The 20,903-nt window shown below is 41.3% G+C and overlaps 3 protein-coding genes across 5 annotated transcripts; 1 reads left to right on the top strand and 2 right to left on the bottom strand.

Moving 5' to 3' along the window:
* The first annotated feature begins 4,729 nt into the window (after window positions 1-4,729).
* LOC113587039 (uncharacterized) lies at window positions 4,730-8,428 on the top strand. 2 transcript variants are annotated; one of them, XM_081721448.1, is made up of 6 exons: window positions 4,730-4,946; window positions 5,249-5,313; window positions 5,417-5,479; window positions 5,690-5,773; window positions 6,462-6,588; window positions 6,765-8,428. In XM_081721448.1, the coding sequence occupies exons 1-6, from the start codon at window positions 4,730-4,732 to the stop codon at window positions 7,289-7,291; spliced, it is 1,083 nt and encodes a 360-aa protein (XP_081577574.1). In that variant the 3' UTR covers window positions 7,292-8,428. The 2 variants fall into 2 exon arrangements, with proteins under 2 accessions (XP_081577574.1, XP_035388963.1); XM_035533070.2 differs by lacking the exons at window positions 5,249-5,313; window positions 5,417-5,479 and having other exon boundaries at window positions 6,427-6,588.
* Window positions 8,429-8,538: 110 nt separating this feature from the next.
* naa30 (N-alpha-acetyltransferase 30, NatC catalytic subunit) lies at window positions 8,539-15,932 on the bottom strand. Of its 2 annotated transcripts, XM_035533032.2 has the most exons (5): window positions 14,912-15,932; window positions 13,688-13,811; window positions 12,001-12,056; window positions 11,451-11,550; window positions 8,539-11,349 (listed from the first exon to the last, which is right to left on the bottom strand). In XM_035533032.2, exons 1-5 carry the CDS (start codon window positions 15,731-15,733, stop codon window positions 11,312-11,314), a joined length of 1,140 nt encoding a protein of 379 aa, XP_035388925.1. In that variant the 5' UTR covers window positions 15,734-15,932; the 3' UTR covers window positions 8,539-11,311. The 2 variants fall into 2 exon arrangements, with proteins under 2 accessions (XP_035388925.1, XP_035388924.1); XM_035533031.2 differs by having other exon boundaries at window positions 8,539-11,550; window positions 14,912-15,931.
* A 1,689-nt stretch (window positions 15,933-17,621) lies between these two features.
* Window positions 17,622-20,853, bottom strand: ap5m1 (adaptor related protein complex 5 subunit mu 1). The gene is made up of 8 exons (XM_081721860.1): window positions 20,562-20,853; window positions 19,637-20,303; window positions 19,309-19,536; window positions 19,056-19,195; window positions 18,685-18,771; window positions 18,469-18,580; window positions 18,175-18,271; window positions 17,622-18,078 (listed from the first exon to the last, which is right to left on the bottom strand). Exons 1-8 carry the CDS (start codon window positions 20,660-20,662, stop codon window positions 17,996-17,998), a joined length of 1,515 nt encoding a protein of 504 aa, XP_081577986.1. The 5' UTR covers window positions 20,663-20,853; the 3' UTR covers window positions 17,622-17,995.
* Between the last annotated feature and the right edge of the window lie 50 nt (window positions 20,854-20,903).

The raw sequence follows: 20,903 nt of genomic DNA on the forward strand, positions 1-20,903 counted from the left end.
ATTTCTTTCATGTTTCTGTTGTCCAACAACAGGACGAGTATGAAATGGTGACAAACACAGCCCAATAATACTACGATGACCCACAGTCACTTCCAAGTCATTTCCAAGCTGCTGCTCTGCTAAAGTTCTGATTTTATAACCGCAATGTTGTCTGACAAAACCACCATGCACAATTTAAAGACAACAGCTGTACTGTGATTTCGGCTGTATTTAGATGTAAAATACTCATGGAAAAAGTTGGAAGCAACTGAATATCTTTGTTTTCACAGCACACAGTGATAATAGTCAAAATGATAATTATTTTTGTGATACATGATAGTTAAATTATTTTAAATTAGAACAAAGGAGGCGCAAACAATATAGATTAGGTCCTTGTTTGATTACCAATTGGTCCTTGGCAACACTGTACATGCTTAGCTCATTCAGCGGCAGCGTGGGCTCGATGTGCAACAGTGTAGATGCAGAGGGGCGTGCATCTCTCGCTCATGGGGCAGTACCCCTGACTCTTCTATGGAAACTAGCTGATTCTCCAAAAAAAAAGTCGTTTAGGGGAACTAAACTAAATCTAATCTGTTTTATCTTATAAAGACAAAATTGGAAACTCACGTCTAAATGATGGTTTCCATATTCACAGAGTTTATCACCCCCAAACTACCACCACACATCACAAACTGAATAAAAAATGATACAACAGGATTAGCAACATCATCTTTCTGTGCAAGTAAACACAGATTTACAAACCACTGCAATGACAATGGCAACTAACATATTGTGTAATTGTTCACATAATTTTAAATGATATAGTGGTAGGAGCATCCCAATGCCTCCCGTTTGTCAGACCCAATTTGCACCTGTTTGCAACAAAAGAAAAAATAAAAGACTTGGGCAACCTCAGCTACTTTGGCTCACAGCAGAGTTTCAAAAATGTGGAAATTTGGGTGGAAGCCAAAAATACCAATATCAGTGACTCAAAGTAGCACTGCAAAGGCAGTGTATGCTTTGCTGTTCTATTCTTGGCCACATGGTCCCTTTAATTTTGCAGTTTATGACTGACAGGCAAAAAAGAACAGTTTGGGTATTTTTTGGTCTAGTTCAGTTTTTATTAATTAACTGAATTACTTGATGCTAATTTTCTGAATACATTCTCATGTAAAAAAGAACAACTAGGCTTGCCTCGTTTTCCTGGATAGCCATTTCTGAGCGGTCATCTGTCTTAAAGGGAAAAAAAAAAAAGCCTCGATTTTCGGAGCCCTGCTACCCTGCTTAATTAATCTCATGCAGTGTGCCAAAATATGAGTCTACTTTGTACTTCACCATTATTAATTCTAGCCACAGGTAACAATAAACATTAATGAGTCAGCATGTAACATATTTATTGTGCTAAATCATAAAATGACCATCATGTGTCATCAGAGATTAAGAAATGCCCAGGTGAGATGCAGGCTTCTTTAACAGTGCTTTGCGGTAGTGCCAGAGATCCCACTGCCCATTTCGACACCCCAGGTTGCTAGATATGAATCAAACTGTCCAGCAAACACAGCGTGCTGCAACCATGGAAGCACGTAAATGAACTGGATCCACAGAGTTAATGTTAGATTCTGCCCAACCTAAAAAGCCTCGGCATCCTTCTAAGAAGCTCCATAAGCAGTGGCATAGTAAAACACAAATAAATACTGGTGATTCATTTGAAATATGGAACCAGCTTTGGACATACTTCCTGTTAACATGTCCATCTTTTGACACACCCAACAATCTTTCGAAATGCCTCTATAGCGACCTGCAGAGACTCTCGTCATAGCGAGGGGCAGGCGACTCGCTCAGTATTCTGAATTCTGCTCTTATCATCCAATTTTTAAAATACATTTTTAAACATTAACAATCAAGTGTAAATAGATAAACAAATGAAACATTTTAAAATAAATTCATGGCATTGGCCACTATGAATGGCATACATTGAATGAATTCAATGTATGCCATTCAACTTACTCATTTTAAATGGTTTGCATGTTCAAAGTCATTGAATGTTGCATGAATTCTGGCATACAGAGCCGCCAGACTTGAGACTTCGTCTTAGATATGGCTATAGCTAGCCTCATTTACAGTTAACCACTGCTCTGTGTGGATTTGTAAGCCTGTCAGCCAGCCCTGCTATAATATAATAATTCCTAATTTAAACATTACATTTGTGCATTTTTGCAGACACTGACAAAAAATAATAATTCTGTAATGTAACTGGCCCGTATAACTAGCTACTAAGTTAGCTACCTGTTTTTGGAGAACAGCCATCCTCCCTTACATGCATCAGTGTGTTTATGGTCTTCAAACCAACTTCTCTGTACAGGTACCTACGTAGCTACTGCACAGGTGCATCAAGATGCCTCGTTCATATGCATTTCAACAAAAGTTAGTTGGCAAGTTTGCTTGCATATGACAAATCGAATGACTGTCTGCTTGCATTAAAATGTGATTAGACATGCATGCCTGGCCCGTTAAGTGAAGAACAGCACTTCCCCATGTAGAGTTGCAACCGTCAGCCATATAGCATAATGATCGAGATCAACGCAGCCAGGAGTTACAAACGCACCCAAGCGCCAATTCCTAAATATAACTTAGCTACTTGGAATATTACATATAATATTTCAAGCAAAGCTGCTCAGACAGATGAATCAAGTCTGGTAGAAAACCTAAGCCTACCTCTCCTCTGTAGTTATCAGTAAATGATGGTAAATACATGCTTCCTAAAGTTAGTTAGCGAGCTGTATTGACATGGGACTAATGTTAGCTAGTTAACCCAGCTCAGCGCATGCATTCATGCAAGTAATCAACATAAGAATCAGGGCAAATACTAACAACATTTATATAATGTTAAATTAGCTACTGTTTGAAAGATCATGTTATGCAAGTTAGAAATGTAGCAGACTTCCTGTGCTTTTCAACAACAGTACTCATTCAGTCTGTAAACAAAAATGCCTCTTCTTCAAAACAAGACAGCTGAGTTTGACAAACACATTCATGCCACTATACTTCTCTGCAGCGCTTCCTTTTACAATAATATATTAAGAAACACAACCACACACACACACCTACACGAAACAACTATTGTAGCGGACTAAACGGTACCTCCCATTTCTACAGCCGATATCTTAGGTTAGTAGCTTTGTGGCACTCCTCTGGCAGCACATGCGCGTTTCACCAAAGGTCAACAGTCAGTGAGCAAACGTGCCTTTTCTAGACCCTCCTAAAAATGGCTTTAAATTAGACACAATGGAATAAAAGAAGAACTGGCACATTGATATTCCAGTGGTACAACAGTGATGGAAAGTCTCCCGATAAGGTTGTGATTTATTTGCTGTTAGACTACAAAAACAGACAGACGTATAAACTGAGTGAGCGTTGCTCATGCTATCCCTTGGCCACACAGGAAACTCCTTACATCCTAGATCTAACCACAGTGTCTATGCACTCTTGTGTGTCGTGAATAACGCACTTAAGGAAGGTCTTAAGAATATATGCTCTCTAACGAGTAAAATTCCTAGTTTACGGATTCCTCAGCCTGATTGCTGTGCATGCCCTATTAAATCAAAGGCAGAGAAAGACATGTACACGGTGCTGAAGAACTGTTTAAATCCACATTAGACTCTCATTATGACCGCACACAGCATGAGGATCCTGGCAAACAGAGATAGCGCAGTGTGTGCCCACTCACCACAGAGCATGACTTACTTTTAAGGCACAGGGATATGTGTATCAGTCCAGCACACAGCATGAATGAGTTCGATGAGTTTCAAGAAAAGCAAAAAAAACAAATGTACCTAGAAAGCTTAGAGGGTTCTTGATTGCAAAGAATGACTTCTTTAAATACTAAATTAGGAACCACAGAGTACTTGTCTTCAGAAAGCTGGAGTGTACACTCACCCTCATACCATCTAATGGTGGTTGTGTTCAGGCCTTTGTTGGTACAGTGTCTACCAGTGTCTGCACTTCTACGGCTTGCTGAGGCTTTCAGATTTGATCGTGGCAGTGTACCAGAGGTAGCCCAAATCTGGGTCTATCTGATGCGATCAGGCAAACCTAAAGCGGTTGTAAGAGCAGAGCTTTCACAAACCCTGTCAATCATCAAGCACAGCTGTTGGAGCTCAGGAATGTCTGGTCAGGCAGGGGGAGAGACAGCCCCCTTCGCCACCACCCAAGCATTTCCACCCAGTTACAGAATAACCCACCGGGCCAAGGCGCCATGGAAACCCACCTCATTAAGACAAACCGGAGAAATAAAAAGCGAGGATAGGGGCATACACCTGCCAGTTTGTACATCAACTTTACCATAGTTTGCAGGTTGAAAGAGCAGAGAAGGCAAACAATAACAGGTCTGATCTTGGTTCGTTCGAAAGCAAGTGGATGACTCATGTGGGCCAATTCACGCTGTGGATTTTAATGTCAGAGACTTAACCAGGATCAGTCAACGACGCTGAAGGTAAGATAAATAGGGGCCGAAAGCTTGGGGCCCTGGATTACAACCCCAGAACTTTGACTTTAGTTTGGAATCTACTGGACCTATTTTTCCACTTTAAGGATCAATATACTCTAATCAAGTCTGTTGCTCTTTTACAGTGTAACATCAACAAACATTTAAAGTTTGCAAGTGTACATAAATTCTTCTAGCACAGTGCAACAGGTATTCAGTGGCTGTCCCACTGAAGACATTAAGAACATTTTCAAGGGATTTTAAAAAATGGGGACCACCAACTCTAGACTAAAGATTTGCCAAGTGGCACCGTCTCAGAGTCAGCTGGGGGAGGAACATTCTTCATGTCAACCAGCCTCACCGTGGATGATCACCACTATACAAGGTTCAGCAGAATGCCAGCAGGGAATTCTGGGACATGGGCAGACCAGCCAACTGCCACCACTAAAGAAGCACATACCTCATATTGTTCATTCACTACCAGGTCAGTTCACTTTTAATCCATACAAGAAATAAAATTGCAGCTCATTCTTTTAACATTTCTGTTGTAATTCAACAGCAAAGACTATTTTTGGTATCTTAAATCAACACTTGTGACTCACTTTTACATTTGTATTATAAGTGAGGAAGTAATGTTATGCGAATTCTTTCCAAACCTAAGGGCAAGATAAAGCTTTATACTGTGATCACACTTACCAAGCTTCATAAATATTCAGTCAACATTTTGCCATTTGCTCAATTTTTATGTTGTTCTGTGATGTAATGGATATGGGATGTCATTCACAGGCTCACAGAATCTATGTAGTAAAACAGGCCACAGCATCATAAAGTCCCATCCACCACGACAAAAGGTCTGAACTCAGCATGTGTCTCAGTATGGAAACACAAGGACAGCATCCATCCAACCAGTTTTGATGTTGGCAGTAATGATACATATTTCCCTCATACTCACAGGCATGGCAACCAGTAACACCCCTTATGGAGCCCTCCATGGCTTCTGATGAGCGTGTTTCCATGGTACACACACATATGCCCAACTCCCTCACTTGTATATCCCCATGCATTTAAAAAGGCATGAAGGCTAATAGGGACATGAAAGGAAAGCATTCTATTTGAAGAGATAAGTAACAGTAAAAAAAGAAGAAGAAGAAGAAGAAGAAGAAGAAGAAGAACAACAACAACAACAACAAAAAGCATGAATCCAATTATATGTGCCCTGAATTTTAGGCCAAAGGTTGGAGAGATGGGCTTGTCCACCAATATTCCACCCCCAACCAGAGAGGGCGCTGTTGCGCAGGCAGCAGCCAACAGGTAAAGTGTTTTTTATATGTATAAATACTAGTATTGTCAAATGATTATGCTGTAGTGTCATTGTAGTGTCAATATAATTTTAAATGGGAGTGATTTTTCAAAGCAACTTAAAATTGAAAGAAAAAAAATAACAATGCAAAAGAGGCATTTGGAAGCCCATAGGATGTAGCTAAAGAGGGAGAGGCAAGAAGACAGCTGGTAAGCATTGAGCCCCGGCCTGGTGGTCCCGCTGGGTCTGATTACCGTGCTGCTGAAGTGGAAAGTAGGTTGGGCGACAGCCCCAGTGTCTCGTCCGTGAGATCCACCATCAGAGTACAGGGAGCAGAAAGAGACTTCCTCCCACCTCTTAGGAAACCCCAGCATCGTAAAACGTGAAAGATAGCTCCACTGATGCACTAGCAGCAGGCTCCAACATTAAAGATAAAAAGAGCATCTGAAATGAGCCACCATCTGTAATTTACTCAAGCACATGTTTTTTTTTCAGTACAGTATGTTGACTTACAGAGCTTCCCTATCGATGATGAGCAGTAGGCTCAGTAGTTTTGGCCATGAGAGACTAGTGAACCTAATATTACAGTGAAATGAGATAAAATGAGATAAATGCAAAATGTCACTTATAATAATGGGTCACCCAACTAAATGCATTTCTTAAGGTCGGTCAGGAATTTACAGCATATGGCTTTCACAGAGGAACACCGAAGGGTTCCTGCCAGCACAGACAGTGCTCAATTACAACACGACCAAGAAACATCGAGCCCAGCAGAGGCACTTTAGAGAGAAGCGGCGAGAACAGCAGAGAGTTTACACCTCTAGTAGTGAGTCTGACATACCCTGGCACTCACATCACCTCATCCTAATGACTGAATGTATCTTTAAAAAACAAAAACAAAAAAAATAACGAAACGATCCAAGTAAAATGTGTCATGTTATAGATAAGGATTTAAAAGTAATTAGCTAGAGGTGTCTCATTTAACTTTGTTGATCTTACCAGTTAGAGGGACTAATGATGAGGAAATTCAAAGTTTTCGACTAGTCTCCAGGCCAACACAGAGAGACATCTTCTGGGATGAGACAAAGGGACAGTGTCTGGACCTCAGGGAGCTCCTGCAGCCAACTCCTCCACCAACAGATCCACACTTAACAGATGAAATGAAAAGACCACTACATCCAGATAATGAATCCAAGTTTGGGGCCAAAGGCAGAACGGATAATGGTCTGGCACAGGGAACGCAGGGGGGTTTCTCCTGGGACATGAATGTAAGAACAACAAACCCTGTGAGAGGTCAGATAAATCCTCTGCCAGGATCAGACTACACAACTTGGCAGGAAAACTTACCCTGGCTTCAAGACTTCAGGACACAAGAGAAAAAACATGTAAACTCTCACAATGTTCTAGAGGAAGGGTGGGGACGTAAACAGTGGCTAGTGACCTCAAGTAGAGGACTCAGATGGGGAGAGGGGGAGATGGGTGTGGATACCGATGGTTATGTAAATCCAGCTCAGAAACGGAACAGCTGAGGCCAAACAGACAAGATAAACACTGATATGGATTTACAGAAATGTATAAATGAACATATATAATCTTGCAGGGTTCGAATATTTTCTTTGTCCTATTTTGGATTAAATGCATTCGTTAATTTTGACCTGCTCAACTTGCATGACACTTAAAATTTATATGTTTAATCATGGAAGAATCATATTGTTATGGTATTAAACTACCCATCTATAATGTGTCATATAATTGTGCACAATTTGTAGTTTAGACAGATTCTTCTTGAACATACTTTTAACTATCCTTGAAACATAGGATGGCAAATGAATGTGAACCATGTGAATGTGAACAACACTTTGAGTGTTGTTACATCAGTGATGTATGAATCAGTGATGGATCAAGTGTATCATCATTCATACACTTGATCACTGAACTCTGAATAATAGATTATAGAATACTTAATCTATCATGACCAAAGTTAAATATGATTAATCAATCAGTAAACATCTTTGTAAATATTCATGCTGTCCAACAGGATTCTTTAAATCTTTTAAAATGTTTTGATTTAGTTGTTAACATCAACAATGTGTCTCAACAATTTTCCTTAATTGCAATTTGTAGGGAAAAATGTTTTTAAATTTTAAATCTTTAAAAATCACACTCTCACAACATGAATAGAAGTCTTTGTCCGTGTTAACACTAGACCCGAAGGCATTTTAAAGACCTAAACCTCAACTCAAAAATAGATTTCAAATCCAAAATAAACCTAAAATGCTGGCATGCTAGACAGATGAAGTGCAGCTGTAGTATGGTGGCCTTCCTATTCCTAGATGTTCAGAAAACATGTGTCCACTCCTAGTGAATGGCTCCCAGCTGACATAATTATCATGATAAAATACACATTGTTGACATTGGCTGTACAGCTGTCGTCTCTGTTCCCAATCGAAATATGAATTCTAACACTGATTTAAATTAGTTTAATCACAAACGCAAATTAGAACCACAGGAATAATCAAGCATCCATTTCTGTGGGGCACCTAATTAAGATGTACTGTCTGAATATGTGGTATTGCTATTTCATGTAACTATGAATTGTGGCCTATATGGTCTACCATAAAAAATCCATTGTATTGTTAAATATTACAATAAATGTTATTAATTTATTCTCATTTAACTATTCAAATTAAGCCATAAAACAAATACAGACACCAGCACACAAAACAATGTCATTATTTAACAGAACTTGCATTCTAGGTCAAAAACACACTACACATTTGCAATAAAAATCAAATAATTTATTTGTACTTTTTAAACAAAGTCTGTTGTCCACTTGAAATCAAAAGAAAATTTGCAAGACACTTTGTAAGAGGTGAGTGGAAGAGGAATGGGATGTCAAACCAACATGCAGATGTCTTTGCTTTTCCCAACTAAATGCACCTCTGACTGAGGCAGGGGTTTTTGTTCAAAGTCATAAATGACATGTGATAAGCATCAGACATACAAACATTTACGGTGGCAAGAATGGTCTGCAAATGCAGACAGTCTAACCCTTCCTTGAACAAACTGCTCCCACGTAACATGACTCAGATTAGTGTCTGCTGGAAATGACCAGTCAGGACGTAGTCGTATCCAGCTAGAACCTGCCAGCTGTTGCTTAAGTATCTCTGAAAGTTTTGCCAATGGCCATTTAGCACAAAGCTTACGAGAGCACACTACAGAATTGTTAATTATGGCAGTGCAATTTCAGAAAACAATTTAGGAATTTGCATACTACAATCTTACACAGTACTCGTTCTGTATTTTAATACATAGCAAGAAACCCAGGCAGCTGCCAGACGTGTGTTAATATCTTCTTAGTTTGGTACCTGGTATAGCTCTAACAAAGAGTTTTGGATATTTTGTTTTAGGTCAATCTAGTGTTGAAATAGCAAACAGTGCTGAATGAAGAGCACATGCACTTGGACAGTAATAACGCACACTTCCAGCTATTCATCCTCATGAAGGAGACAAACTGCTTACAAAATCAAACTGACTGATGTATATTGTGGTATTTAATGACCATGAGACCTTACATGGAGCTCTTGACAAGGGAGAAGAGATCAACAAAACTCGACAAGAATCAAACACCTGAGCCCCTTTAATGTAAGGGCGTACAACATTTGGCATGTGTCCAATAAACCTTTTAATGATTCAGGATTTATTCTGACCATTACATTTCTCAAACCTTTTGATCCCCGTCCCCACCAAAAACAAAACAAAACAAAACAAACAAAAAAAACCCTAAACAAAACCCAATCATCAATGCTTCAATATAAATTTTAGATTCCAACATACTCATCTGACAAATACTGGAACCCAGCACCTCTGTACAAAGAGAAAAAAAAATCTCCCCACCAAAGACTTGCATTAACAAAATGTTTACTAGTTTTCAACAAAAACCAACGAACCAGCAGCAAAGCAAACTGGGGGTCTACCAGCTTTGAACGCAAGAGCAAGTGAATCGGCATCGGTGGGACCTAAAGACCCTGAGAGATACAGACACACACAACCACAAACACACACACACAACCACAAACACACACACACAACCACAAACACACAACCACACACACACACACACAACCACACACAGACATTTACCTTGCAAATTTCCAACTTTCATTTTAAACCATATGAATGGCAACACATTATAAACTTAGTGTGCACACACTGTAAAACTTCTGAATTTAAATTCAGATTGCACAACCTGCTCAACATTGTAAGTACTTGCTACTACAGTGATGGAGCTGGTTATATTATGCTGCCCCCTGCTGAGAGGTGCACAAAATGAGACGATGCTTATTTCACGATTCATGTTCATATGACAGCATGTTTGAGTACAAATGTTATTACTTAACTACTGACAAGCACTGTTAAGTGCCCTTGAGAGTTAGTAAGGATCAATCAAATGGAAAAAGCTGAACAATGTAATTCATGTCTTTATCCTAATGACTTATGCATTATTGCATACCTTTTAAATGTGCTCATGAAAATATTTTGAATCTGTTCAATAAGTGGGCAACTACGGAAAAGGTGCTTCAAGAGTACGTTATAATAAACTTTGGAAACAGGACATACACTAGCAGTTATGCATTTATATTTATATAATTGCATAACACCCTTTCATTTTATGCTATTAGATAAATATTTAAATGTGTATGATCCCGAGAGACAAAATGGAATCATTCATTCCACAAATCAGCAGAAAATTGTTCAACAAATGTCTGTATAAAAGAATGCAGCCTACTTTGAATAAGAACCTGGGTAAATGGGACTCATCCAGCAGTTTAGGTGTGATTTCCACCAAGAACCAACTTAGACAAAATCCTGAGTCCACCCAGGTGTCTTCTGTTCCATCAAGTGCATATCTTTAAGTGGCTTGGATTCGTAAAATGAATGGAGCTCTGTTCAGTGTTTTCAAAAATCAACACAAAAGAATAGACCCCCAAATACAAACCAATGCAAAAGGCCCTAAAGCAATCAGAATCTTCAAACCCTTTTCTGAAGAAAACAAAAAGGAAACAAAATTAAAATAAGATTTGTTAGTGTAGGTTCTGTTGCCCCCCACCCCACCCCACCCAAGATGTTTCACCCACAGAAGTTGACATTTCCATCCTTCCTGTTAGAATTTCTCATTAAAAAAAAAAATACAAGGATAGAGGGCTGATGCCTTGTTTGCTTTTGATTAACCCAATCTGGTGTGGCATGACTCCTGGAAGTGACACTAACTTCCTGCACAGTTATTCTTCAACGGCCGACGCGATCACACAGTGACCCACGATCTGGCCTTTGCTGTTGTAGAACAAACACCACCCCCCCCCCCCCCACCCCCCGATTTTCCTCTTTGGAGTCCATAACTGTTTTTATAAAGTTAGCACCCACCCCTTTTGTCTTGCAATAATGTTTCTCGCTCACAGAAAGGTACTTACAACTCTTTATTACATTTTGCTCATTTGCCATGCGGGCCGACTCCCCTTCGTGGCTTGCGGGAGGCTGACCCGCTGTACTCACGGACAGGAGGTAGCTCCTCCTGGCTGCGGGAGAGCTGGGGACGGAGGGGCAGGAGGACAGAGGAGCAGAGGGTCAGTGGAGGAAGTCGCGAGCAGACTCAGCGCAGCCAGAGTTTGAGACGCAGCGCGTCCACACCATTTAAATAGTATCTGAAGAGCCGCTTGTCCCTCACAAAGCCCAGGTTCTCGTAAAGTTTCAGGGCTGATTTGTTGGTGATCTCTGTCTCCAGCACCACCTACATATATACACACACACACACACACCTTGTATGTATTCCTATACCAAGACTTTCACTAAGTATGGGATAATATACAGCCAGACAGTCATAGAAAATTAAAACCCAAGCAGGGGGATCAGGACCCCAGGGCAAAGAGGAGAACTCCAGGTGTCCCCTGGTGGGCTTTATTCTGTGACAATGTATGAGCTGGCCGTGCATTATCCTGCTTATTAGACATCTACTTTTACTTAATAAAGGAAACTATACACTAATGATTTTGAATTTAATCAATCAGTTACAAACTCACAAATACACAAGTATTAATGTTGCTAATTTTAATGATGATAATTTTAATGACCAATTATAATTGAGCATTGGGCAAAATTGCTAATCTCATCTAGCTAGATGAAAATCTTAAACCTAAAATACATTTTAACCCAAAAATGATGACAAATTGGAATTTCTTACCTCGTCACAGTCCCCGTCTACCATGGCATATATAGCCTTTTTTACAAGGCTTGTACCTGAAACACCAAAAGACGATTATCTTATTTAGCATGAACATACAGTAATCTCAATCTATTGCAAATCTCATGGTACATGCATTGTTGGAAACCTGGGCAGGACAAAAAAAGAGGACTGCAGTGCAAAAGTGTTTTACCATACTCTACATGTTAAATATTGAACGAAGAAGGAAAAGTCTATTAGGGTACTGTACTCTATAATAATAAAAAATCCTGTGGAATAAGCCGGCAGGTAGATGCAGGGATGTAGGGATGTGTAATTCTGAAAAATAATTCCAAACTCACAGGTGATTTTTAAATAAATAAATAGAAAATGTTACGCCCTTTGTGCCAGTCTTGAAGCCTACAGGTGGCAAACACATGCCCTCACCACTACAGTTTGTTTTTGTTTTTTTTAAATGGACTCTGGATTTGCAAAAATCATCACAAGCTATTGCAGGCAAGTAGTGAAAAAAATATTTGTTTTAAATATTCCTAACAGACTCAAAGCTGTGCCAGTACAAGACAGCTGAGCAAGACAAGAAACATTAAAAGATTTCGTTAGCTATATCCATTCCAGAATATCTCTGACAACAGTTTTGCCTGATGTGAAATGCCAGACCATCAGGAATTGGGAGCTCTTTATGTCACATGGAACAGCACTAGAAAAAGACGTTAATGGCTCTTTTAGTGTTTTAAGCATTGGAGGTCAGCCTGTATTTTTGTTTGTATCACAGCTTACACTCTGGAACAATTTTATCATGTTCCTACTTTCTGTTGCATGTGACTCATCTCACCTCATATTTTACATCATTTATCCCACATCTGACTTTTCAAATCCATATCAGTCGGAGTTTCCCCGTGGCATCGCAGTTCCCATGCAGCGTTGTTTTTGTATCACTTTTGTTTCCGTCTCCATCCATGTCTCGTGTTTTTCAACGTTTACACCAGTCTCCCTTCTACCCCTCCAATCTTTGTACCAACACCTCATCTTGCAGTCTTCTGTTGTCCTGTCTTGTAATCAACTCTGTGTTCCATTCTGTACCTCCTAATTTTACTTAGTTTTACTATGTTTTGTATAATAGTTATCAGACTATGGACTGTATTAACGTTAATGAGAACGGATTTGCCCTAAATAAATACCACTCATCACATGTTCTGTGTCAATTCACTTCATGATACAATATCACAAATCAATATCATGTGACATTCCCACCTTTCTTTCATACAAGCACTTTTGTCTGCAAACTACTGCCTATTTTCATCATTATGTGTTGTGTTTAACAAGCTCCATCATCACATTTTGAAAATCATGTTAAAACATTAATCCGAATTAAACAAATTAATCAGCCAGCACTAGATGACTGATAAGATTATAATTCAATACAATACACTGGTTCACTCTGCTTAAGTTTCTGAAACAGCACAGCAGAAAGTTACACAGTGCATGAGGAAATATACATTTGAGGCATGACCCTTGCTACTGACAGCTCACCAGTGCTTTGTGTGCATGTTTGTGTATTCAGCTTTCAAAGAGCAGGTTAGGCAGGCAGTCATCCAGAATACCTACCAGCACTAGAAAGATTATTTTAAAGAAATGTTTCTCAGTGTGAAAGGTGGCTTAAACTCGCCAAAGCATGAAATGCACATACCAATGCCTTTCCGACGGAATTTGGAGTCCACGGCAAGCATGGCGATGTAGCCTCGCCTGAACATCTTCTTGTGCATGTCCAGCTTGCACACGATGGCACCAACACATGTTTTCTCCACCATCGCCTGCGACACATCAGAGCATCAGAGAAGAGCCTGAAGGGAATTCTCAGACAACCAATTTCACCAGCAAGGTGTGGGAACCTTTGGTACAACTAAATCGCAAAACCTGAGAACATATTTGTTAGAACAGGCACCATTGTTCTTGAGGTTTGGCAGACCCAATGTGTGCGCATAAGATGTCTTTTTTTTTGTGTTAAATAAGGCAGCATGAAAGCTAATCACTGAGAATAAGGTCTATAAAGGATACATCTTATTACCTCTAAGTCACTAATGACTAGTCCTGATCTTGATTTTTTTTTGTTTTTGTTTTTTTAACATGCTTAGTAATAAATTATGGTTAATTTGAAGATCAGAATTACCCTGCAGGAATTGTATATTAAAATGATCAGACACTGGAGCCTTACATGAGAAGGTATAAAGTGGAGAGAAAGGGAAGGCACACTCTGCACATTTGTTTGTGAAAAGCTATAAGATACTGAAAATGAAGATGGCTTTTTGTTCAAATCTAAAAGTATTTGATCAGCTGGTCATTTGAATGAATACGATTCTGGAGTGTGGAGATGACAACCTAAACGGGTTGCCTTCATGCGCTGGGAGCTTGTCATTGAACTGAACAGGTGAGCTAGTCACCATATCACGTTAGGTAGCTTAGCTGTCTCCAGCTAGATTTTAATGTGGCCCATTCTGGTATAGTGCCAGTATCATTTTTGCATCTCCACTATTGACCTGATTCCGTCTTTTCAAATCGCGTTTTTATTCCCGTATTTACTAGCTACACTAGCTAATTTATTACACTGAAATTGCTGTGATTTTGCTGATAGAATATTTCAGTTGACTACATCAGATGGGGGAAAGCGACCTTAACACATCGAGACTACAACATGACTCAACCGAAGTGCGACCGCAAACGTAACGTGCCTGGCCGTTCTAGTAGTGCGTCCTAACAGCACCGTCAAACACATGTGCGCCGCCACGCTGCACAACAACCCTGCTGATGGCGAGCTCTCCGACCTACACGACCCAGCCATGACTGTAGTTAGGACGCTACTGTTTGCTGCAGAAGAGATCAAAGTTCGTGTAAACTGTAAGCAGTTGATACATACCAGAAAGCAGAGCTGTGGCCAGTTGTGAATGAAGTACCTATAGGTGTATATGGAATAAGGCTCAGACAAGTCCTTAGTTATGAGCCTTATTATATCTGGCATTTGTAACTCTGATTCGTATCTCACGTAACTGATGGTGCTCTCGGCCGTTTGCCCTCCTGTCAACGACAAGCTTCCCAGCTCAGCGGTCACGGAAGCCGCCGCTTGCTCAACTCCAGCCCCATGCAGCCAAGGGCCTTTCTGGTCATCGTCCTTTTGCCCGATGTCGTTGGAGTCGGCGAGTAAAAAGTGACCTACAGTCCTGCCGCCCCCAGCTCTCAAGCACGTACTATCGCATGGCCGGCGGCTCGGTGTGGTCTCGGGTATGGCCGTGGAGTCGATGCCGTTGTTCGGCAGCGAGCGACTCGAACTACTGCCCCGTTTGTTTTTCGTAAAAGTATTTCCCGTGTGCTCGGCTAGTGCCTCGCCAAAGCTGTCGAAACGTCCCGAAACAGCTTTCTGATTGTCGGGCTCCCTGTGAGCCGGGTGCCGGACGTGGTTGTGGACGGGAGCGTGAGCGCCTTGCCCCTCGTCCTCCGGGTGGTCGCCGACGCCGTTAAGATGCTTCAGTGCAGAGTGCAGCTGAGCAGACGAGTTGGGGTGGACGTGGTTTTGGTTTGGTTTAATTGCGCCTTTAGGTTCCGTCCCCAGAGTTATGCCGTCTCCTCGACCGCAGTCCACTTTTTCATCGCTGGCCCGTATTGAACACCCGTCCACGGGCAGTGGAATAATCTCGGCCGGGGATGCAGTCAGTGCGTTAGGCCCAGGCGGCACTTCAGCCATTCCACTGCATACAGTAACTATGTAAACACAAAAAACGGAGTCCAAACCAAGTTATCAAGATGAACGCCGAGAAAGCCAAATATCTGTCCAATTACAGGTATCGGTAAAATAATAAAATAAGCGAATACTTCTAAGCTCGTCAGCTATCTCGTGTCCTCCCGAGCCATTACTCAACTCACTACACGCTAACTGGCCTATCGTCTGCCGCAAATCAGGTTTGACAATTTGCGACACCTACAGAATTCTGGGAAATGAAGTAGGCTGTTCAGATATAGACGGCTATAGACAGATTTAAAAATGTAAAGTACCCCACGGCTTAATCTTTTGCCCGAAGACTAGTCCATAGAGTGACAGTCTGGTCGTATGTGTACATTGAATTAAGTCCTTGAATATTCATCAACTCTTTCGTTTACTGGCCAAACCGAGATTGTGATTCTAATGTTGTGTTAGAATTAAATTTACTATTTACCGAAATACGGAGATTTCCAAAAATAACCACTAGAGGGACCAATATGTTAAACAATTAGGCCTCGTTTATTTTCCCCATTTAAATGAAAAGATAAGCAGACCTGTCTCCAGCTACATATATTCTCACTATGGACGTTGATCTAAAATGTAACATATTTCAAGTTTTGTTAAAACTAATCTACAGTTATTTTTGTATTATTTATTCTTTGATGTCCTATGTCCACAAGCGTAATATTGCACCTAGGCGAGGTCTTCGTCTTTCCTGGTACAGCTCGCAGTAGGTCACTTGTAGTATCGTTATTACTGGCATCACATCTTTTGACAGTTTAGGTACGTTTGCTGTTTCATTGGTTGATGTATCTGAAATTCCAACACATGCAACCTCACCTTCCTTGGCGCTTTAGAGACTGAATGGATCGCACCGTTTGATTGGTCATGGGTTTCCAAGGAGGAAATTCTTGTGAACACGTTAGTTATTTTTGGGAAGAAGTGACCAGTGCACATGACGATTAATGGTGCTCACAAAGACCTGACTCAGCGGAGAGCCAGGGCATTGCTCCAGTGCTCTTTCATACATGCCCCACTCAGCTAACAGACCTCCGAGTGCAATTTTATGGCAAAACTGAACTCACAAATAGCTTTTCCTAACATGATAAATCTGTTCCAACTGCTGAATCGATATTTTCTCCTCTTTTGTTAATGAATCCATTCATTTTTATGGTCAGGAAAAAATGACAAGAAGAGAATAATCAGGAAGGTGAAGTATCTTCTAGAACAAAACTCTAGTGACAAAAAGTGCTAGATTAAATTTTTTGATATTGGATAAGCCATTTTAAAACCACTACACCATAACTCAGATTATAAGATTTTAAAAAATTATTCTGACACAATTTTTCTAATTCTGAGAAGGCACGTGTTGTTGCTCTGTCAGAGGTAGTTTGAAATTCACACATTAATGATAATGATAATGATAATGAAGCTTTATAAATGAACATGTGAACAATCTATCTTTTTATAATGAATAAAAGCATGTCAAATAATAAGGTTGTATACACAATGTTTCTATAAGCCACAGTGGGGCTTAGACAATATCTCAAAAATTTAAAGCAAGAGTACCTTTTGTTGAGGAAAAATAAGAAAGCTAAAGTGGTCCTTCAAAGGGTCACTATAGAGTGATTAACTCCACCTCTGGATACCAGTTTGGTCTTCCTCTTTCTAAGTGCCCCCCTCTCCGTCAGACTATTACTAACCCCACCAAAGACTGACAGGGCCTAAGCCCCCTTGTTAAAAGAACTCAATAAGTACCCTTACAGACTCACTGAAAGGCCAACTAGAACTACTACTAATGAGTTGTGTCTAATGAAGGAGCAATTCATTGAATTTAAATAAATACATCACTAATCAAAACAAACACTTTCAGTAATTGTATAAAAGATTCCATTTTTACTTTGGTCAACACCACACTTTAGAAACAATTGAAACGTTTGCACTCTAAAGGATTCGGCTCTGTCCATGGAGGGCAACGGTGCCTGCGGGTTTTTTTTTTAATCCCTCCTTAATAACTGCACAACACAATCTGATTCTAATACTGGACTTGCCACCTTGACAAAGAAGGGAACATTATCAGTCAAATATGGGGGACTGGTTGTAGGCTCTGCCCATTAGTTAATGCATAAGAAACAATCACTGTTAACTGAAGTTAATCCAGTGAGTTAGTCCTGACACTCAGTCCGCATCTGTGAAGAGCAGAGCTAGTGTTCTGCTCACTAGTTGAGGCCACAGTGAATCACGATGTCACAGTATCATGAGGCCAGAGGACACGGGGGCATCTCCAGTCGAGTTCCAGATGTAGTATTCGGAGGAAACAAGCTCTCGTGCTATGGAAAAAACCAAGGTACCAAAGTTTACATTGCCTTCCTTGTCACATGTGAAGTAATCTTATATTCATCTTTCATCATCTGTGACACGCTTACTTGTGACAATGCGTGGCTTTGCTGAGGAATAGACCTGTACTGAATGTTGGTCCACACAGCATCCAGACAAAGTCAAATCTGGCACACGGAAGTAGAGCTGAAAAGCAAACACTGAGTAGAAGAGGCAATCAAGCACAGACAACTCCTAGTATGACCAAGGACAGAAGACTTCTGATGGTGGAAGCACGATCCGAGTAATGTAGATTGATCCATTGCAGTTTGTTTGAAAATACTTAAATGCTCTACCTTCTGCTACAATAGGAGAACTTCAATTTATCTAGAATTTATACATACTTTTATATAGGCAGTAAGATCAGTGCAGAGAGGGTCAGTTGGTCCAGCAACATGGCCTGAGAAATGAACAGCACCTTCCAGAGTTGCTTCTCGTGACTTTGGAAACTTCTGACCTGATGACGTAATAAACAAACAAACAAATTCTAACTCATTTGTTCAGTTAAAAACTGAAGATCTGGGGTTAAAATACTGACTGTGATGTTAAGATTAAACTTCCCAAGAATCCAAACCAGCAGATTTTTTTCTTTAGACACTTCCAGCTGTCCGGAGTTCACCTTCACATCCACGCTGCCCATTAGGCTTCTGCACAGAAGAACCAACCATGAACATGAGCCAGTAGCATCAACTGATCAGCACTAGATTTACATTTTACATTTATGGCATTCAGCTGGTGGTTTGATACTAACCGACTTACAATTATTACTGAACACAACTTGAGCAACTGAGGGTCAAGGATCTTGCTCAGGGGCCCAACAGCGGCAACTTGGTAGTGGTGGGAGTTGAACCGGCAACCTTCTCACTACTAGTTGAACCTTCTGACTACTAGCAGTAAAAGTCGAAGGAGGCGTGTGTGTGAACTGCATCACCTGTTGAAAAATGGCAGGTGGGCCTTGCAGTATTCGAAGCTGTTTCGTACACTCTCATGGAGCTGCAGGATGACATGCAACTTGAGCTGGTTCTCCTCTGCCTTCAGCTGGTAGGAGCCAAGAATAGGTGGTACGGGTACCTGGTGAAATGAAAATGTGTGTCGTATGATGTCAATGCTCTTAATGCAGGGGAAAAAGAGATGAAACTCAACGGGTCACTGACACATAGTAACCAGTAAAGGTGCAGGCCTACCTGTGAGGTATAGCTGCAGAGTCTGAAAGGCTCCAGCGGTGGAGAGAAGGGGAACTTGTATGGGCCTGAAAAGGCTGAGCCATCGTTCTCGTCCACGCTGCTGGCTGTGAGGATGCTGGAATCTAGTGATGTCACACAGGGGTGGACAAGGATGTCTTGCAGGGGTGACCCATTGGGTGGTAGTGTGAGGGTGACGGTGACATTGGGCAAGACACCCTCTACTTCACACTAATGTCAAAATGCATAAAAAGGAAAAGGGAAGATTCTGTTCATCACAATAGAAGTATGATGTATTTGAACATGCACTGAAATAAGAGATTATGCTCACTTTGCACACCACTGTCCCATACACATCCCACATGTCCTGTTTGCTGCTGTTGCCATACTGCGTGGACCTCACCATCTCCGTGAGGGCCACGTTCACCACCGCTCTCCCTCGATGGACCCCTGTTTTCCAGGCTGGCTGCTTCTGAGCACCTCCTGGGCCTGGAGCCATAGTGGCGGGCAGGGCTCCAGCCTGAGGGAGCGTGTCCAGGGGCGTGCCCAGAGGACATACCTGCAGAAGTACTGAGGGAAGAGTAGCCAAGCGGGAGGCCAATACATCGGGCTCTGGTGGCTTCCCTACGGTCCCACACAGGAAGCCCTGCAGGCCAGACAACAGAGCTAAGCCCTGGGAGACCGAAGCCAGGCTGGAGAGATGAGGCCGGGGCTCAGGCGGAGCTTCAATCAGGGGGAGGCAGGCTAGGATTAGGCCGCCCTGGCTGATGGTTAGTAAAGGCCAGAGGGTTTTCCCACCTGGACCACCTAAACGGAGCTCCACAGCTGGGCTCCGCTGCAGGCGAGCGCAGTCATCACGTATTGCCATATATGGCTTGTCAGGCTCCACCAAACCCAGTTCAGTCAGTAGAAGCTGGGGTATGACACAGTCCTCAGGAACAGCCACATACTGAGCTCCTGCCAGGCATTTAGCACGGAGTTCCACTGTGGGGTACCGTCTGAATAGAAGACCAAAACAATTTCAAATTAAATGATAATACCCCTAGCATTAAATGACAGTCAGAAACAAAACCCAACAGTTCGGTGAGGTTTGCTAGCTTTATTGTTACATAGCACGATCGCAGCATGAATAGATCAAAGGAATACAAACCCTGCCTCTATGAACGTAAACTACTATCAAGGATAAAAATAGCACAAAGCAACACATCTATCCGCTACATTTAAAGTTGCACGCCGTGAACAGTTTCTTTGCTGACCTGGAAAATCGCACTTTTCCAGATTCACCCTTTTCATGAGAGACAATCCACAGCGCACGTACACTCATCGAGGCTCCGCTTTTACCATGCGGATATTTCATATGACCAGTCTGGCTAACTCTGCAACTAACTCAATGATCAGCTCAGTCTCCTTGCCCAGCGGATGTGTCCGCTTCAAAGCTTTGGAAAAGCAGGTACATTCAATAGCTAGATAAAAAAATAAATTCACAAAACTACGAATTAAAGCGTTAAAAGTCTAGCTAACGTTGTTATGAAGGCTTCCTGTTACACAGCATGTGACATACAGGGGCGGGACTGCTTGCGCTTCGTGTCTTGAACGCT

The sequence above is a fragment of the Electrophorus electricus genome, chromosome 10, assembly GCF_041902795.1.
Source record: "Electrophorus electricus isolate QZ-2024a chromosome 10, ASM4190279v1, whole genome shotgun sequence".
In the NCBI taxonomy this organism is placed as follows: domain Eukaryota; kingdom Metazoa; phylum Chordata; class Actinopteri; order Gymnotiformes; family Gymnotidae; genus Electrophorus; species Electrophorus electricus.